Source organism: Stigmatopora argus, chromosome 4 (assembly GCF_051989625.1).
Source record: "Stigmatopora argus isolate UIUO_Sarg chromosome 4, RoL_Sarg_1.0, whole genome shotgun sequence".
In the NCBI taxonomy this organism is placed as follows: Eukaryota; Metazoa; Chordata; class Actinopteri; order Syngnathiformes; family Syngnathidae; genus Stigmatopora; species Stigmatopora argus.
Genome location: NC_135390.1, coordinates 20,944,940 through 20,964,706, shown reverse-complemented (window position 1 = coordinate 20,964,706; position 19,767 = coordinate 20,944,940). Strand labels below are relative to the sequence as shown.

The window sequence follows — 19,767 nt, the reverse complement described above, 5'->3', positions numbered from 1 at the left end:
TAGGGAAGCTCGAAAGGGTCGTTGGAGAATTGCAACCAACTGAAGTTTGTTTTGCTTCTTTGAGGGAAGGAAAGAGTTCAAACGTGGTCACGATGTTGTTCAGATCGATAAACCGTATCAAGCTAGTTTTTACGAAAGCTATTTCGGAACGCAAAGTGAATCGTAGGTTATTGCCGTGATGACTTTTGTTGGTCAGTCTTCTGTTTTTGTTTGGGAAAATGCAGGTTTAGCAGGCAAATGTTCTAAAAATCGACCAATTTTATCTCTTAGCGGCTAGTTTTTGCTAAAGACATATTTCGGAACACAAACTGAACTTAGCAAGGTGGAAAAATCAACCAATTTTATCTATTAGCGGCTAGTTTTTGCTAAAGACATATTTCGGAACGCAAATTTAGCAAGGTGGAAACGAGGTCATCGCTGTGACAACCTTTGTCGTCGGTCAGTCTTCGGTTTTTGTTTGGAAAAATCCAGTTTTAGCAGGTAAATGTTCTAAAAATCAACCAATCTCATCTCGTCAAAGCTAGTGTTTGCTAAAGACATGCTTCGGAACACAAACTGAACTTAGCAAGATGCAAAGTAAAGGATAACTGTGACAATCTGTTTGCTCAGTCTTCTGTTTTTGTTTGGGAAAATCCAGTTTTAGCAGGTAAATGTTCTAAAAAATCAACTAATCTCATCTCTTCAAAGCCAGTTTTTGCTAAAGACATACTTCGGAACACAAACTGAACTTAGCAAGGTGGAAAGTAAGGGATAACTGACGACCTTTGTAGGTCAGTCTTTTGTTTTTGTTTGTCAGTAGTTAGTAAATGTTCTGAAAATCAACCAATCTCAACTAGACTAGTAGTACGTAGTTGTTACTATTAACATTTCAGAACGCAAACTGAATTTTACAAGGTGGACAGTAGGTGATAACTGATGTACTTTGTAGGTCAGTCTTTTGTTTTTGTTTGAAAAATCCGCTGTTAGTCAGTAGTTGGTAAATGTTCTTAAAATCAACCAATCTCTACTAGCCTAGTAAAAGCTAGTTTTTACTGAAGACATTTCAGAACGTAAACTGAATTGAACAAGGTGGAAAGTGGGTGATAACTGTGACAACCTTTGTAGGATACTTCTCCGTTTAGGTGGCGAAGTCTGCTCTTAGTCAGCGAATAAATGTCTCAAATCATCCAATCTCTACTTGTAAAAGTTCACAATTCAGCATTTTTAACAGGCCGCCCGTTACGTTACGACCAACGGCGCAAAATTTCTCCCTAGGTATTCCGTCCTCGCTGTTAAGCTCCTTTTGCTCGTTAACAAAGTCATTGGTTTTGCAGTTTTAGGGTTTCGACTCTTGCCAACTTTAACCGCCTGTCATTGGTGTATTAGGAGTTCCTTTGGGCCAAACGTGACAGCCTGTTAAATTCTACTGGCGGCGAATCAAAGTCAACTTTCTTAACTGTTGAGAAAGAGTTTCTCGTGGATCTCCATCGCGTCTTAAATTTGAGGAAAAAACATTTCTTTACGAACTAACTGCTACACAATTCAGGCGCAATTACCTTTAAGAAACCCATCAGCTGCTCTTAACGCCAATTTTTCTGACGCGGGGTTCACTTTTCACTCCAAAAATCAATTCCCTTACGCCCCGTTTCAATCTTTCCGACACCTGCCGGCTTATTTAACGCTTTTATCGTCATGCCCGAGACCGCTAGCCAAAAAGCAACAAACCGCCAAACCGAGCACCCTTCGCATTTCACGCTTGGTGACCTTTTTCTTTGGAGGTCAGACTGCGGTCGTTGACCTTTAACCCCCAAATCCATTTCTTTTGATTGGGAAAAAAAAACCTTCGCCAGGCTAGCGAGCAGAGATTTAGCTATCACAACTTTGAGAGCACAATGCAAACAAACAAATTTCTGGCAGTAGAACCACTTTGAAACCATTTTTCGGTCGGTGGACATCGCAACCCGCCTCCCGTTGTTTGCGCCCAACACGCATGGGTGATTTTGGATGTAATGCAACTTGACGTCTGTGTGTGTTTGCGCTTGTTTCAGGGTGGCCAAATGAACTGTTTAGCCTGAGGAGCAAAGATCACAAGCTGGCTCCAGCGGTAAAGCACAAAAGAAGTAGCCGAGATTGTTTTCCCATCCCCGATCGACCGAGTGGTCTCCTGACGACCATGCGCCGAGACTGAAGACTTTGTTGTTGGGGTTAATGGTAAGTACGACTTTATCTGTGTTCTCTTTACGGTAATCCCTCGAATAGCGTGGCTTCACTACATTGGATTTTTTTCTGGGGATTTTTTTTGTTATAACATTTTTTTGTAAGTTCTTAAAAATGTGAAAGTCCACGCTGGAACTCGCAAGCAGAAGCCCCTCCCCTCTCCTCTAGATGAAAATAATCATTTTTTTTTAGTCTGGAGCACACCTGAATGACCTAATTGAAGGTAAAAATAATTTTTAATGTAAATTTGTTTCTTGTTTGGGAATTATTTCATTTCATTTTAATAAACAATATTTAAAAAGAAAAGGAAAATAATAATTATTCTTGGAATATATGTCCCACAACATGCACGCTACTTGGTTAGAGTAAGAGCTAGCTAGCTAAAGCGCTAGCTTAGCTACAAATCTTCACAAATGTGTCATTTGCAAAGAAATCAGTGAATCACTGAAGCTAGATTTAACAACATCTCTTTTTCAAAACAATTGTTAGAGCAAATTTACTGTCCTTTCTTCAATTTTTCTAATAAATTACTTAGTTTTGTTATTTATGTTTAGAATACATATTGACAATTTTTTCGAGTTACACTCAAATCCTGAGGAAAAAAACGAAAAATAGTATAAATTTGGAACTATATGCATAAATAAATGTACCATTGATCTGTGACATTGGCTAATCAAGCCTTTTCTTATTTATTAATTCATATTAACCAGAAAATCAGAAAAGTTGAGGCTTATTTTTCAAATCTTTCAAAGCTAAAATGGCCACCAATTCTGGAATAACCCATAAATGTAGCAAACCATCACTAAGGTCACGAGTAGGTGAAATATGGAGTTAACGGCAGACATAAACACGAGGTTTCGTGCAATTTTAAACCCCCCGCCCTTCCCCCATGTTACCTATGTAAAACCCACCGACATGTGGTTTTACTTAAAAAGGTTAGAGTGGGACACCATGTGTCATTATTTGGTTTTGTTTCACCATTTGGGAGAATTAAAGTATTATTGACAATAGTTTCATAGTTTTATCTGACTTCCATGGTGATGTCATCAAGCCAATGGCGTGGAAATCGATTGGGTGAGAAAATCACAAGCGCTTTTATGTAGCGCTAGCGTCGCTAACGGCAGCCCACGAGTCGAGGAGGTGAGGCCATGTGCCAGATGCGTTAGCGCCAGCCAAAAAGAGCGCACAGAAGGGCTTTTGTTTGACCCTCGCAGGCGTCGCGTCACGCTGCCCACCCGCCGGCGTTCGAAACGCGCTCGGGTTTTGTGGGTTTGACGCGGAATCTTTCGCATGGCTTGCCGTTTCCTTCGGGCCGTTAAGTCACTCCATGTGATTTCTGTGTTCTAGCTTTGAAGAAGTCAGTATGGATGTGAAAAAGAAGGAAATGGATCTTCTGAGCAACAGCATAGCTGCTTACGCACACATTAAGGGTAAGTCCAATTTGTAGAAGAATTAAATTAGTCGTTCATTTTCTAGGATGTAAAAAGAAAAATGGCAAATCCCTAAAAAATGTGGCGCTGAAGATGATCATAAGTTGTACATTATTTTTGTGGATTGAAATCATTTATAACCAGACATGATGGAGATGAAACTAGAGGTTTCGAACAATCAAGCGTGCTGACCGCTGAGCTACTTAAAGATGCTATTTGGAAGGGCTGTTCATGGTTAAAACAGTCTTAATTGCTGAAAACTAGACGGCGGTCAGCACACTCAAACAGGTTTCCAATTAGACAGTTAAAATGTACTCATTTAAAAAAAAAAAAAAAAATCTTATTCTTTGAGCCGATGGATGAGTGGTTAGCGCTTAGCGCTTCGGCCTTCTGGGGTCCTGGGTTCAAATCCAGGTTGGTCCACCTGTGTGGATTTTGCATGTTCTCCCCGGGCCTGTGTGGGTTTTTTTCTGGGTACTCCGCTTTCCTCCCACATTCCCAAAACATGCATGCTAGGCTAGCCGGCTAACAGTCTAAATTATGTTAACGTGAATGGTTGTTTGTCTCCTTGTGCCCTGTGATTGGCTGGCCCCCTGATTCAGGGTTTCCCCCGTCTCGTACCCGGAAGTCAGCTGGGATAGGCTCCAGCCGTGACTGGACGTTTGGTCGCCCGGACGTTTGGTCGCCGGACGTTTGGTCGCCCGGACGTTTGGTCGCCCGGACGTTTGGTCGCCCGGGTGAATATAATTTTGAGAGCTAGTTTCAACAGTAAACTCTCTGTCATGTTGTCAAACGTCCGACGAACAAATGTCGGGCGACCAAACGTCTGGGCGACCAAACGTCCGGGCGACCAAACGTCCGAGTACCGCTCCAGCACCCCCTTGACTCCTGCGAGGATAAAGCGGTCCAAGAAAATGAATTTCTTGAACTGTACCTTTTTTTTTTGACACTACAATGTTGTACAATTGTGACATTTACGATAAAATTCTGATACCACAACTGCCTGTATTTACCATAAATAAATATTACTGCTAAGTTCTCACACTCTTTTCTATTGTCCTCATTTTTATTTTATTTTTTCCAGCCAACCCAGAGAGCTTCGGCCTGTACTTTGTGCTAGGCGTTTGCTTCGGACTGGTCCTGACGCTTTGCTTGCTGCTCATCCGCATCTCCTGCAAACCTCGAACCCGACCCTCCACCGGGGCCGCCTCGTCCACCCCCGAGAAAAAAACACAGAGGGACGATGAGGACCGGGACAGCGACGACGAGGAAGAGGACGACGACGGGGCGGACCTGGAAACACCCGTGCATCTCCTCGCCGCCGCCGACGCCGCCGCGGTCACCACGGAGATCCCGGCGGGGAACCACAGCAACCACTCGGACGGGACGCTGAACGTGTTCACGTCAGCCGAGGAGCTGGAGAGGGCGCAACGACTGGAGGAGCGGGAGCGAATCATACGGGAGATCTGGAGGAACGGACAACCGGACATCCTGGGGTCGGGAACCGGGACCATTGGAAGGGTGCATTACTACTAACGGAGACTTGAATGCACCACGTGCGGGTTTACAATACCAACAAGTGTCTTGTTACCGACTAAAGAATCCATATTGCCAAAAAAAAGATGCAGTACTGGTGCTGATGAGACTTGAAGTATAGTTTTTAACAACATAAAATGCACACGTTACAGCAGCGTGGGCATGTGTAGGTTTTCTCCAGGTTCCTCAGTTTCCTTCCACATTCCAAAAACATGTGCTATGAGTATGAGTGTAAATGTGGCCAGGTCAACCTTGTGAAAGAAATCTTGATCTAAACCAGTCCTATCTGGTTAAATAAAAATTATAGAAGGCCCATTAAAAGCGCTCAACGAAATTTCAAGATGAACCTGAAATGCACTACTAGTTACGTCATTTGTATGCGACGATTGCCCAATGAAGCATTTGAACTAATACACTTAACTTCTCCCAGTAAGTAAACAGGTAGGAGTGTGTTGCGTTCAGGTGCAACTCCATAGAGGAGGACAAATGACTGTTATGGTTAAGGCTGCGCCAGACAAGGCATTTAAATGAAGGACTGTACCGCATAAATTGTACACGATCAGTAAAAACTGTTGCATACCTACATACATTCAGAGGTAAGCAAGAATCACATTTACTGTTGCACTTTTTAGCTATTGAAAGCCGAAATTCCGCTCTCAAGTCGAATATACTAAATTGTTTTTGTGTAGTTGATGTGCAGTTTATATGGTAAGAGACTTATTAGTAAAGAAGGTTTTTTGAGTTGATGGTGAACACCCGTGAGAGAGCCCATAAAGGAAATGACATTGTTTGAAGATAAACACATCACGTAATCGGCGCGAGCTGGGTAATGTTACTCTTAAATTAAAGTTAAAATGAAAAGGAAATTAAAGTGCTACGGTCAAATCACAGCAGATGGTGGTGCCTTTTTGGGTAGAGATAAATTGAAACAATGTTGCCAGAGTCAAGTGACCGCCTTAAATGTTGTCATTGTAATGTGTGCCTTTTTAGAAATACAAATGCTTATTGATAAAACATGTGGGAACAATTTTGAAAATGTTTTCCTTATTTTTACCTGTTACGGTTGATTTGAACGCCGTGAATTTGAAAAAAAAATGGCAGCCAATAGCAAGCTAGCATTGCTGTACCACCGACCAATCACGGTGAAGGTCTCATTGAACTGGGCGTTTATTTCAGGAAGTCTTTAAATCAGAACTGACTTATTTTAACCTGTTAGTTGATTTGAACGTCGTGAATTTGAAAACTTGGCAGCCAATAGCATGCTAGCATTGCTGTGCCACCGACCAATCAGGGTGAAGGTCTCATTGAACTAGCCGTTTATTTCAGTAGTCTGTAAATCAGAATTTAAATACATACCAATACGTACTATATTTGATAAATGATAAAATCTGAACTCTTTGGCTTAGTTTTACCGTTAAATTGCATGATGACAACACCCAAGATATTTGGTTTCGGTCAAAGTTATACGTTTGTTTGCTCATACCTATCAAAACTCATTAGGTAACAGCTGTGGTAAGGTAGCGTTTTTTTGTTCATTAATGGCGACCAGATCGACAACAACCCTGCTACGTTTCCCCATGTTTAACTATATAAATTCACAGGAGTGGATTTACAATTTCACAGGTTAGCCAAAACACTTTTAATCTTATCTCGTAACAATGGACTTTAGCCAACGTTTTACTTCGACGTCTTTTAGCTCTAGCTGGTACTCGGCCTATTTTGCGAGAATCGTTTTCTACAAAATGCATTTCAAGTATGGATTTAATTTCAACAACTGCATAACTAAATGCGGTACAAACGTGGACTTGCTTTTCCCTCCTAGCCAAGCCACCAAATTAGCAATTGTTGTGGTAGATTTATGCATTTGGAACAATAACTTCTGTCATTGTATCAACACAGTTAAACAATACTGGTGGTTCCGTGGTGGCCATTTTGTGTCCTCCATGCCCCCCAGTGACATTCAAAAACACATGATGTACTTCTTTGACAAACTACCCTTTGTTTGTTGGTCGCCCTGTGTCATTATTTCTATTTTTTACCCTTCATCGGCTCCCCAGCATTTTTCTGCCATCCCCCCTCACAAGGCAACTAATGTTCAGTTTAGTGAGTGAGAGAAAGACTTCATTTTCATATCTGGAAACCATTGGTGAAATTTATTGTGTGACCCTTTCGGTCAACATCCCGCAGAGCCCCAGAGAAAACATGCTTCTGTTTTAAAAATAGAACGTTCCCATGGCAGTTTTAGGGATGGGACCGCTTCCAGATGGAAGCCAGATGTGCTCTAACCCAAAATTTTGGGCGACGAAACATCTAATATTGCCAATTTCAGGAGCAACATGCTTAACGTGATCATTACATTGAGAATTTTATGCCAGAAATGCATTCCATGAGGAATTACAAGCTGGCAATGAGAGCGAAAGAATGGAAAATTCAGCACAATGTTCATTATTTTTAATAGCTAGCAAAAATTTTGAGCACTTTTTTTTAAAGCCCAAGCCAATTTCAAATACTTTATTCAATTAACAGACCCTGATAAAGCCACATTTACGTAATACACCAGGGGTGGCTCTCTAGCCGCATGCGGCTCACGGCCAAAATAAATGTGGCTCTTTGCTCATTATCATATTTTGTATATAATGTGGCTCTTTCCCTCATGTTTCTCTTATTTATATTCTCTCTTAAAACACACATAACCTCATCAAGGCCCATTCAAAACAAATGATAAATTTCATTTAAAATATAATTTGGCTAATTGGATTTTTTTAATGTTGCTTCTTTGACTCTCACAGTTTAAACTATTTTATATTCAAAGTCAAAATTACTATTGTAAATCTTGAGGATAGTGCTCCCAAGTGGAGGAAACGATTACCCGCAGATCTCGTCAATTATTATTATTTTTATTACTATTTAATAATTTTTTTAGATATGTGAAGTACTAGGCGTCCGAATGGTTAGCGTAACAAACGGCCTGACTTTTCTGAAGTCGATGGTTCGATCCCAGGTGGGTTTTCTCCGGGTACTCCGGTTTCCTCCCGCGTTCCCAAATCCTGACTTTCTAACATCTTTTTCAGTTCTAATATTCCTTTGGTGGACAGAAAAAGTGCCTACTTGGACGATCCATTTATAAACAACCAGCTAAGGAAAAAAAGGCAGAAAAATCCCATCTTTAAAACCATCAAAATTAAGGTGAGTGAGAAAAAGGTAAGCTAGATTTATGCTAGCTTTTACAGTAGTGTAAAAGTTTTTGTGACATGATTGGCCAAGTCCTAAATTTTTCTTATTTTAAAACATGAAAACGGTAAGTGAATGATAAAATGAAAACAAACGTTTTTTTTCTTTATTGTGAATCCACTTTCACAAATGCAGCAGTCATAGAAAAGGTGATTTTTTTTAATGGCTAAATGGCGGCCCCACGTGGACATTAGGAGCATATAATTCATAATCGGAGTAACAAAACTATGAAACCATGCAGAAAATACGTCCACTCCTTCTATAACTGCATCACAAACCATATCACATTAGAATAAATGTTATACATATATTTATATATATAAAAATAAAGCCCATCACATATATTTTCGATATACAAATACTTCCCCCTCCTATTGCATTTGCGCCTTACAAAAAAATGTTTATGGGTCAATGTGACCCGCTTTAGATGCGATCATCCAAAACATTTAAGACAGTGCAAAATCTATTTTTTTACTTATTTGAGACAAAAAAAGATAATAGAAACAATAGTAAGCCCAGCAGAATAAATGTAAAGTAATCCTCAACTTGACCCACAACAGTAATTCTTGCTTGTGAGCTTGTTTGCAGTCGATAGGCAGGCTGTCAGGTCGGTCCACTGTGCTTTGAGATTATTGTTTCAGTCTCAATATGTCTACTTCCTCCTGCATCGGGAAAAAAAAAAATGTATACATTTTCCTCGCTAATAGCATAGTTAGGCTTTCAAATTGAGAAATTCGACTGACCTCCAGCGTCATTCGTTTGTCTCGTTCATGCTGCAGCTCGTCCTTCACTTCCTGGATGTCCTTTCTGATAGACAGAAAATGGACATTTTGTTACTGTTGGACTAAATCACAGGTGTCAAAGTGGCGGCCCGGGGGCCAAATCTGGCCCGCTGCATCATTTTGTGCGGCCCGCGAAAGTAAATCATGAGTGCGGACTTTCTGTTTTAGGATCAAATTCAAATGGTTCTAGATGTACATTACATTTCCTGATTTTCCCCTTTATAAAATCAATCATTGCAATTTTTTAATAAATTTTTTTTCTTTTGTTTTTAGTTTAAAAAGCATTTTGTAAAATCTAAAAATAAATACACAAATATTTGCCGTTTTCCATGTACAAAAAACATGATTAATAGACATTTCCATGACTAAGAAAAAAAAGCTCAAATAAACATTGTTTTAGATCTATAAAAACGGACTATTTAGGGCTTTTGATCCAGTTCTTTTAATCCAATTTAGAAAAATCTAGATATTATATCTAAAATGGTACGGCCCACAAAAAATGGCATTGACGTTAATGTGGCCCGCGAAGCAACCCGAGTTTGACACCCTTGCGTTATTAATGATTGCAATTCCCCTTATTAAGCGATAAAAGAAATACGTACAAATGCAACGTGGCACATATTTTCTCACATAAGGGGGGCACTTAAAAGTCTAAAATTTTCTCCAAATTGGACAGGGTGCCCAATCAGTAAGCACTAAATTCAAGATTCTGTAGATGACAGCTTGACTGTCTGGGTACATTGCTTGCTGACGCACTATATTTATATAGTGAAAAGTGCGGAAGTGACTGACGCGCATATCATGCTTAAAGCATGACAATATTAGCAATCGACGATGACGTTTTCGTCTGCTACCAGTGACCGAGACGATCAGGATTAGAGCCGAAATGGGTTAAACGAGATCGGTTTTACAAAAATCGTGCTTTTTGAAATTTTGTTTTTCCCGTACAAAAGTTGTTATACGGCGTACACAATTTGAAATGATTAAAAAACATAAAATATGGGAGAAACGTATAAGTTGACAGATATGCGCTATCCAGTTGCAGGTTGTTTTGATTTCTGGCTTACTCGTATCGCGTTCGCAGAAGCTCCAAACCCGTCTGTAATTCCTTGATTTCCGCCTGGAGGCTCTGCAGTGTCACCTCGTTTCTCGGGGTCACGTTTACGGCTTCCGGCGACGCTATTTGGGGCGGTGCCGGTCGCACCGGAGGCGGCGTCTTAGGTTGCTGGTCGAGCTTTGCAGGTGGCGGTTTAAGATTTTCTGCACTCTGATTTCAAGTGAAAAATGAAAGTTGGATCATTTGTAAAATATCGCAATTTTCCCTCATGTAAATCGATAGCTCACCTTTTGTAAGACGGGGAGTTTGTCAGTTTGGGCTTTTGGCGACAGTGGTTCTGGCTCACTCGGAGTCTGTCAGGAATTTGACAATTTAGGACTTGTTATAATTGTTAACTGGAAAATCATATTTGCGATTGTGGCTTTCGAAACTGCTGGCTTTTTAATACCTGTCCTCCGACGGCAACACCCGTTGGGGGTCTTCTTTGCGGGGGCTTGGCTCGGTTGGCAGTAGGGTGCTTTAGCTTGTCGTTGTCCACTTCCACGCCATCAAAATGGTCGCCGTTTTTCACCTCGGGGGATTTCGCCGATTGTGGGGAGGCGTCTCCGTTGGTTCTGAGGGGAAAAATGTTTCTTTGCCAAAAGTTTTCGCCAATAATTTTGGACTTTGACTCGTTCACAAATAGCTGTCTGGTCCATTTTGACTGGATTGGACGTCTGTCGCTATCAATGGTAGCTAATGAGTAAATATAACTGGCGGTTAATTATTATTGTCCATTGAATTTTCAAGACGGGTTTGTTTTGGTTTTCTGGGCCTAGACGCACAGTCACGCAGGAAACAGGAAGAAGGCTGGTCTCGCGTCGAGGGGCCCGCCTGACTCATCCTAAACTTTCCGTTGTTTGCTGCTAAAGGTCGGGCATCCTGGCATTCTTTTCCAAGGACGCCGTGGCAACCAAAAGCTCGATTTTCTTGGTTCTTGGTGCCAAGCGAGACGAGCGTTTCTGGTATTTTCCCTTGCGACCTTTAGTTAGCCTTTTTTCAGGAAGTCGGCCAATGATTCCAGATCTTTTGGTGGGCTACGAAAAGTATCTTGGGGAATGTCTTACTTGGATAGAGCCCTGTTGCTTTTGTCTTTAAGTTGAGTCGGGCTGAGTTTGTTGATGCTCGGAAGCTTGACTTTGGTCGGAGGATTGCTTCGCAGGTCTTTAAGTTCAGGTTTTTCTTCTGTGACGAGACCAGGTTAGCAAAATGTTAGATCCGGTTTATTTTTGGACAAATGTTTCGGCTTACCTTTTGGCTTTACCGGGACAACTTTATCCATGGTTGGGGATTCTTTTTTCACTGGAAAATGCAAATAAAAAAAATAATTTCATTCATGTTCCCAATTTTTTTTAATCACAAGTTTGCCAATAAATGGAAAAGGGAATCAAAGAAAAGTACCTAAAAGGCATTTCGTTGTACTTGTACAATAAAGCTATCAATTCAATTTTGTGGAATTGGGAAAAGGGGAAAAAGACTAAACAAACAGAACATATAATAACAAATAATTTCCCTTTTATTTTTTAGAGACGCAAACATTAAACGTAACCCCCAAAATCAAACATCCATTTTCCTTTTATGGCAAAAAAAAATCCCCAAAACAAAAAGGATTTAAAAAAAATTGGATGAAAAATCAAAATAGCAAGAGCAATAGAAATCGGATTGTTTTATTCAAAGAATTAAAAAAATTAAAAAAAAACGTCATTTGATTTTTTAAAAATTAATGTTATTTTTTATAAAGAAAATAACTAGTGCATTAGCAAAATTCCCTAATCGACCCTACGTCAACACAACTCTCGATTAAAATAAATAAATAAGCCACAAAGGAGCACTAGCAGGTCTTAGCTGTAACCAATCGCACTGCAGTCCCAACTCCCGCGGGTCATAGCACCATCTCAGGGACAATTATTGAAACGCACCCTCTCTCATCCAGTTAGGATCCAGTTTACAAAACATAACCACGCTGACCTGAACCCTTACACCCCCATAAAACAGGATGAAACTTACACGGCAGAGTCGACAACGAACGTAGCGACGACGCAGGAAGCCCACCTTGAGCAGTTACAGCATTTCCTCTCAAGTGTAAAACCGCACTCAGAACACTAACGTTCAGATGTGCCACTTGTAGAAACGTCTTCTAAATCCAGAAGTCCTGCCTCTCTCCCCCCACCCTCTCGTTTCCTTGCGAGACTCTCAAACATTGTCACATGAGCTCTGGCTCACTACCATCACCCCACTTTTTAGGGCACTTCCGCGGGGAAGAAAAAATAACAATGGTGCCATCAAATCCACCACCTAAAATCCCTAGACCAGAATACTTCTGACCCTAACTTGTCGTTGGCCAGTCAGATGCTCGGTGAATTGAAACCAGGTGAGAACCGAATCAAGCACAGCATCACCAGTCCTTGAACTTTTCTAACACACCCTATGTTAAAGTACTTTACTTTCCACTTAAATGTATATTTTAGCAGATTTTGGGAAGGCCTCAGCAACCAAATTTCCAAAAAACGTTCATTTCCTCTTGACTCATTGACCAAATAAGTACGCTGTCCTGTTTTAAGCTTATAAATCTGAACCGTAATCACCCTGAGACCTGGAAAAGATTTTTGCTGTTTGCTAAATCAATCAAATAAACTGTACTTTGCATAAAACGTGAAAAAAACTCATTTACTTGTGCCTAGCATTGCTCGCTCTGGGCGCCGCCATCTTACCTTTTACCTGTAGTTAAACGTGGTCTGGCTGGCCAGACGCGAGTAGCCTTGATACATGTTTGTAGTCTTTACCATGTCATCACATCCCAATAGTTGTTAAGACTGATCGAAGGTCTTGTGGCCAATCATTAAAATGTCAGCCTTGATACCTGCGTAATGTGTATCTCATGCAATTATTGCATCCAGAGACTTGGTGAAAACTAGACTGCTACGTGCACACTTCCTGGTTGTACTTCTCACCTGACCCCTTTCACAGACGATCCTTTGGATTTACACAACATCTACCACATGCAATGATTTTTCTTAAGATTTTCCCTTCAAAGTAACACATTTGTACTCCCTATTAAATCCATGAATATATACCATATATTCACAACTATAAGGCACACATAAGAGTCTTAAATTGTCTCCAAAATAGACAGGGCGCCTTACAATCCAGTGCGCTTTATATATGGACCAATACTAAAATTGTTATCACAATAATATCAAATAAATCAATCGAAGGGTACACCATCCTCTACAGCTCTCACAACTATGGCAAGCAGCCCCCGACTACTTTTTTCCCCGTAGAAAAAGTACTGCGCAGTGACTGCTGGGATATATTGTTATTTTGTCAATACACCCAATGGATTGTGGCCTGGCGATCGGCATCAACATAGCTTTACGAAGCATGGACGCTAGCTACTAGCTAGCTACTATTTGCGAATGGATTGTGGCCTGGCGATCGGCATCAACACAGCTTTACGAAGCAACTTTGATGGATTTGTGGGTGATGAGTACATTGTAAAATGGCTAAATAAAGTACAACCGAACTCAGTTTTGCTTCCGTTGCCTTTTTAAAATGTGATTTTAGCGTGTGTCCGTATGTTTAAGCTGGTGTATGTTTTGCCATGCCTGGCTGCATCTATAAAAACGGTGCGTCCTTTGTGTGTGTAAAATACAGAAATAGCACTCGTTATTGACACTGCGGCTAAAAATACGATGCGCCGTATAGTCGTGAAAATACGGTAGATGATAATTGGGAATCAGGGGGGCGGCTTATACGCGAGAAATTTGTAAAATTCAACCATTTTAAGGCAATTTTAAGGGCGCGGCTTATACGCGGAGGCGGTCAATATGCGAGAAAATACGCTATATATATTCATATCTAAACTGTAACCACAAGAAGCATTACTCCAATGATTTAGAAAAACTTAAATAATTGTAAACAGAACAAGAAGCCCTCACGACTCAGTCCAAGCTAAAGCTAACTCACAGAGATTAAAAGTTTCCCAGCGGCGCCGTGTTTGAACGCGTCAACATTCCGAAACACACCTGAGACTTCCTTGTTGATGTTGCGTGCAGGCGCCAGGCTCTTGTCCCCAGCCTGAAAAAAAGCGCACAGACTTAGAAGAAAAAAAACTCAAATTATCCCGTAAACACACTGCAGTCCTTTGTGTATTCAGGACACTCGTGTATTTTATTTTTGTCATTTTTCACACAACTTCCAGTGAGGGACTTTTTAGGGCGCCGTAATTCCCAAAATAGAGAAAAACACAGTATCCTGGTAGCAAAACTTTTCTGGACAAATACAAGGAATTAATACTATTAAAGGGAAAGACACGAACTAGTATCGGAAATGACGTTCATGTCAACAATGTTTGCCTAAAGTATTTAAGAATACTAAATAATAATAAATAAATAATAAAATAACTAAATAATAATAATAAATGTTAAACAGAAATATGTCAATTTACGGGTGTAGCCATTTTGTGATGTCAGTTATACCCACACATATACACACTGCGAGACTTGAATGCATATGATTGGCTAAAATAGTATTAGTAAAATTCAGGCTGCCATTTGCTGGATTTTTTTTATATTCTCTATTTTAAAAAAATCTTAATTCCTTGCATCACAAGTGGAAAAAAATGGAAAGGTCACCTAGGCACATTTTTAGAAAGAGCTAATATTTACTTTTATATTGCACTGTCACTAGGTGGGCATGGAACTATTTTTATGTCATAAAAAGTATCCATTTTATGTTCTTTTTGCCGCAATGTACTCACTTTCAGACTGTCCTTTGGCGGTATCACCATGACGAAATTATCGGGGAAAAACCCGCGGCGTCCGTTGAGCTCGCCTTCCCACCAGCCTTCATCTTCGGTTTCCTTTAGATTTAGACAACAGTGGCATTTATCGTAAAAATAGAAATAAAGTAAACATTGCTTTCTTTACGATCGAAAGTGAAAATGTAAACATGGCCGAAACCATTGTGGGGGTTTGTCAAAATGATCTCCCAATCTGATTAATCTCACAATTCATCATACCAATCCGCATCAAAACATTCATGTGTCTGGTGTATTGTGTCTTGGCTTGTGATTTAAAAAAACATTTTTTTGAGAGAGAGGTAGAACTGGTTTGCCTGGATTTTGACCATAATGACAAGTGGCATTAAACGATAAGAGACAAGGTACTGTTAAGCAAAAAGAATGTTCATGAAAATAAAACTCCAACCTTTCTTAGTAGGACAACGACATCCCCCTTCTTGAAATCCAGCTCGTCCTCTGCTTTGGCCTTGTAGTCGAACATGGCCTGACAACACTCCACCACTGAGGAAAGATGGCGGACATGATGGTTTGATTGGAAATTATTGGCTAATCACCCGGAAAAAAAACTCCCAGACTTCAGTTTCTCAACTGTGTTCAAACTCAAACTAGATTATCGTGACCATAACGTAAATTTAACATTGGGAAATCCCTATTCCCCAAAAGTCACTCATAACGAGCTAAACGAACAGACGTCAGCCAATTATTCACATTGTAGCTGACTTCACCCACAACAAAGCCATTACTGGAATTTCCGCTTGTCATCTGTTGACGAGTTCATTTATTTATTCATTTTCCTTACCGGTTATTTTTTGTTGACTAGTTGCTAGGCTAAAATTAGACTCCTTTTCTACCAATTTCGTCATACGCAGCTGGGTATGATGACAATTAGGCTTTTGTCGAGTCAATGATGATGACAAAGCCTATGTCTGATTATTATTATTATTTGGAGCGCGTGTATGGAATATTATTTTATGAAATCTGAAAGTAATTTGATCATAGGGAGAATTCCAGTGGAACCTACCATTTTTTGCTTTGTTGCGCACGGTTGCTCTCTTCTGTAAAACGGATAAAAACACGATTTATAGAGCAATCCGAGCCGTCTCAGACAATCCTCGTTGCGTTGCTCTACCTCTATTTTGAAGATGGCGTCGCTTAGTTTTGGTCTGGTCTTGCTGTCGTTGTGTTTACCATCTTAAAAGAAGAAGAAGAAAACATTTGGGTAAGAGAATCACAAATACCGCGATTCCCTCAAAATGTACCGTATTTACTCGCATATAAGCCGCACCCTTAAAATTGCCTTAAAATTTTTGAATTTTACAATTTCTCGCGTATAGGCTGCCCCCTGATTCCCAATTTTCACCTCCATATTCATGGTTTTAATAGGGAGTACAAATGTAAAAATTCAAAAAGGAAGTCACATGAGCAGTACAACCAGGAAGTGTGTCCGTAGCGGTCTGGTTTGTGATCCCTAGGTAATATGGCGGCGCCCTAAGCGGGCAATGGCAGGCACAAGTAAGTGAATTTTTTCACGTTTTATGCAAGCTAAGTTTTTTTTTCTTGAATTTCATTCATAGATGTCAAAATTAATTTAGTTGAGTGTTTTATCTGTTTATCTTTTCTCTATTTTTAAATAATTGACAGTATATGCCACATTGTCTTTTTTAAAATTGCCTTAAAATCGTTGAATTTTACAATTTCTCGCGTATAAGCCGCCCCTTGATTCCCAATTTTCACCTCCATATTCATGGTTTTAATTGGGGGAGTACAACTGTGTTACTTTGAAGGGAAAATCTTTAGAAAATCATCACGCGTGGTATTTCTGAGATACTGTATAAATCAAAAGCACATTATTAAGGTCAATATCATAAAGATTTAATTCATCCAGTAATGGTTATTTTCTTACTGCAAAACAGAAAATAACCAACAAATTGTAAATGTTACTAGACTAGTAAAAAAGATTATAGCAAGTCTTATGCGCATATAAGCCGTACCCTTGATTCAGTCATCATTTTTTCGAGTTACAAATACAGCTTATATGCGAGAAAATACGGTATACGCACCTTTCGGGACCACAAAGATTTCTCGGACAAAGTTAGCCGGAAACGCCCCCACTCTGCCGTTTTTCATGCCCATCCACCATCCATCTTCGATCTGTCAAATTGAAATCCAAAAGAGAGACTCAGGAAACGCGCCGTGGTTCCCTAACCACCTGAAATGTAACCCGCATAGCAGATCACAATCCACAATGTTTACGCTAGACTGGAAATGTGAAATGGAAACTCTCACCTGAGCAAACCCATTGTGTGCGCTACACTGATTTATTTATTTATATAATCCGTTCGCTTGGAGTTTGGTGGATGCCAAGTGGCTATCGCTCACCTCACTGATGATTTCCACTTTCTCTCCGATAAACAGCGGTAGTTCGTCTTCGTTCATTGGCTGGTAGGGATATACGACTTCGCACGTTCGCACTTTTTTCCTTTTCGCTGGATAAACCAAAAACATATTTAGTATACATAGTTTTACTTTGAGGTACATCGCAGATACCATACATACTTGTCCGAATGCTTCTCGGTACCCTCTCGTGGTCCCCCATCAAAAAAACAGGCACCTCCTGAAAATAATGACCAGAGTGTCGTAAATAGTGTGACGACCGCAATGATTTTAGCCAGGAAACAGACCTTGACAAAGTTAGCTGGGAAGATCCCTCGCTTCCCTCGCACCTCGCCCTCCAACCAGCCATCCTCGCTGGCCTTGGTGACATTTTTCACCACGTCACCGGTCCGAACCGTGATCTCGTCGCCCATGGTGCCCTCAAAATCTAGCAGCACCAGAACCTCTGTGGCAAAATGATCAATTAGGACATGAATGAGATTCGTTTGTCTCGGTTTCTTAAGGCCTTGAAATGATGAACTTTTGTTCTTTTTAAACCGTCTGGCGTTCTCGGCGAAGCAATGGATCCAAGTTGCTACTTTTCCGGTTTTTGTGGATTGATCGAAATGAAATGAATATATCTCAGCCTGATAGTATTTGTTTAAAACAGTATTTGATGGCCATCACATATATGATAGAATGTGCAGTTCATGAAGCGTTAACTTGAATCTTTCAACGGCTCACAAACTCACAAATTGCTACGTATCTACTTAGCTTCGAGCTTCACGAAATGTCATCAGCGTGTAGAAACAGATAGCTAGATCGAAATAAATATATCTTAGCCTGATAGAAAGAATTTTATGGCCATCTCATATATGATATAATGTACAGTTCACAAAGTGTTAATGGCTTAAAGCTTCATGGAATCTCATCAGCGTGTAGAAACAGATAGTTAGAGAGAATGTGCAATTCATGAAAACGCATAGCAAAAACTATTTGAAGCGATTTTTGCCATTTAGAAAGGTGGAACATTCCTTTTTTTTTTTTTTTAATCATGTCATTATTTCACCTAGAAAAATGAGTACTTTCTGATTTCAATCTGAAATTTTACCCAAAAGCCAAGACACTTTCCAAGTATATTTATTCGATGCCAATTATCCATAAAATTCCAGCTAGTCAAAATACTGAGCACAAAATCATAATTAATAACATTAAATGACCGAATTTTTTAAAATATTTTTGGGTTTTCACAAAAGAAACTTCCAACAATAACTTTGCTGTTTTTGCAACATATCATTTGTTATTGCTGGAATAAACTTTTCAAATGGTTTCCCTTGAAAACTTAAATTGCTCAAAAGGGACATGATTTAGGAGAATAGACGTCCGGGCAGAAGAATTTATCATGTACTTTAATAATAATATTGTTTTTGGAGCTGTTTGAAGTGCTCATTTTAATGATATAGTTATTTAGAGAGAGTTTTTAATTCCACATGGCAGCCATGTCATGTTTCTACTTAAAAGAATCAATATGGAACACTCACCCATTGTAGTCAACTTTGTCTTCCTCAGTACGTCTTGTTCACCGAACCGCAAAGCCCCGCGTCGCTCTCGTCTGCGACCTTTCTTCTTATCGTTAGCGGAAATGTTTCCTCGGGCGTATGTACGTACAAGTACAAGACGACAGCAAGGAGGAGGGAGGGTGATGTGAACAGGAGGAGAAGGAAAGAATGAAGGAGGGAGGGAGGCAGAATTCAGCCTGAAGAAAAACAGGTGAGGCAGGTTTATAATGGCGTAGCTTAGCCAGGTTGCCTCATACGGCATGTGTGTTAGGTTGTTTACCACCTTCTTCATGTACCTTTGGAGCATTGACATGAGATGGCCATTGAATTAAATTAAATGCTTTTATTGTCATTGTACAAGTATAATGAGAGTTGAAGCTTTCACCACAAAGTGCAATAAATGATCAATAAGTCATAAATAATTCATAATTAAGTAGTCAATATAAGTAGCCACAGCATAAATAAGGAGGGAAGTGCACAAATAGCATAGACAAACAAACAGATAAATAATCGATGAAGAAGTAATAAATAATAAGTAGTCAACATAAGTAGTCGCAATCTAAATAGGGAAGTGCACAAATAACAATGACAAACAAACAGACAAATACATGATCAATAAGTAATACATATTTAATAATTAAGTAGTCAATATAAGTAGCCACAACATAAATAAGGAGGGAAGTGCACAAATAACATAAACAAACAAACAAATAGATGAATAATCGATGAATAAGTAATAAATAATAAGTAGTCAACATAAGTA

At 39.8% G+C, this 19,767-nt stretch overlaps 2 protein-coding genes and 1 long non-coding RNA gene across 4 annotated transcripts in view; 2 read left to right on the top strand and 1 right to left on the bottom strand.

The window, feature by feature from the left end:
- The window catches only part of eva1ba (eva-1 homolog Ba (C. elegans)), a 28,393-nt gene extending 22,195 nt beyond the window's left edge, over positions 1-6,198 (top strand). For both annotated transcript variants that reach the window (XM_077598460.1, XM_077598459.1), the window contains 3 exons: positions 2,028-2,190; positions 3,544-3,626; positions 4,711-6,198. In XM_077598460.1, coding sequence (XP_077454586.1) covers positions 3,560-3,626; positions 4,711-5,162 — 519 coding nt within the window. In that variant the 5' untranslated portion in view covers positions 2,028-2,190; positions 3,544-3,559 and the 3' untranslated portion in view covers positions 5,163-6,198. The remainder of the gene's footprint in view (positions 1-2,027; positions 2,191-3,543; positions 3,627-4,710) is intronic.
- A 307-nt stretch (positions 6,199-6,505) lies between these two features.
- Positions 6,506-19,767, top strand: part of LOC144072988 (uncharacterized) — a 46,842-nt gene continuing 33,580 nt past the window's right edge. Inside the window, exons 1-2 of the long non-coding RNA XR_013299987.1 lie at positions 6,506-6,785; positions 8,234-8,348. This is a non-coding gene — a long non-coding RNA (uncharacterized LOC144072988). The remainder of the gene's footprint in view (positions 6,786-8,233; positions 8,349-19,767) is intronic.
- On the bottom strand, positions 8,486-19,149 carry sh3d21 (SH3 domain containing 21). Its single transcript, XM_077599330.1, has 17 exons — positions 18,987-19,149; positions 17,754-17,911; positions 17,629-17,686; positions 17,452-17,558; positions 17,133-17,223; positions 16,202-16,263; positions 16,094-16,127; positions 15,479-15,573; positions 15,031-15,132; positions 14,297-14,348; positions 11,523-11,573; positions 11,339-11,456; positions 10,681-10,846; positions 10,520-10,585; positions 10,243-10,442; positions 9,137-9,200; positions 8,486-9,055 (listed from the first exon to the last, which is right to left on the bottom strand). Exons 1-17 carry the CDS (start codon positions 18,988-18,990, stop codon positions 9,023-9,025), a joined length of 1,461 nt encoding a protein of 486 aa, XP_077455456.1. The 5' UTR covers positions 18,991-19,149; the 3' UTR covers positions 8,486-9,022.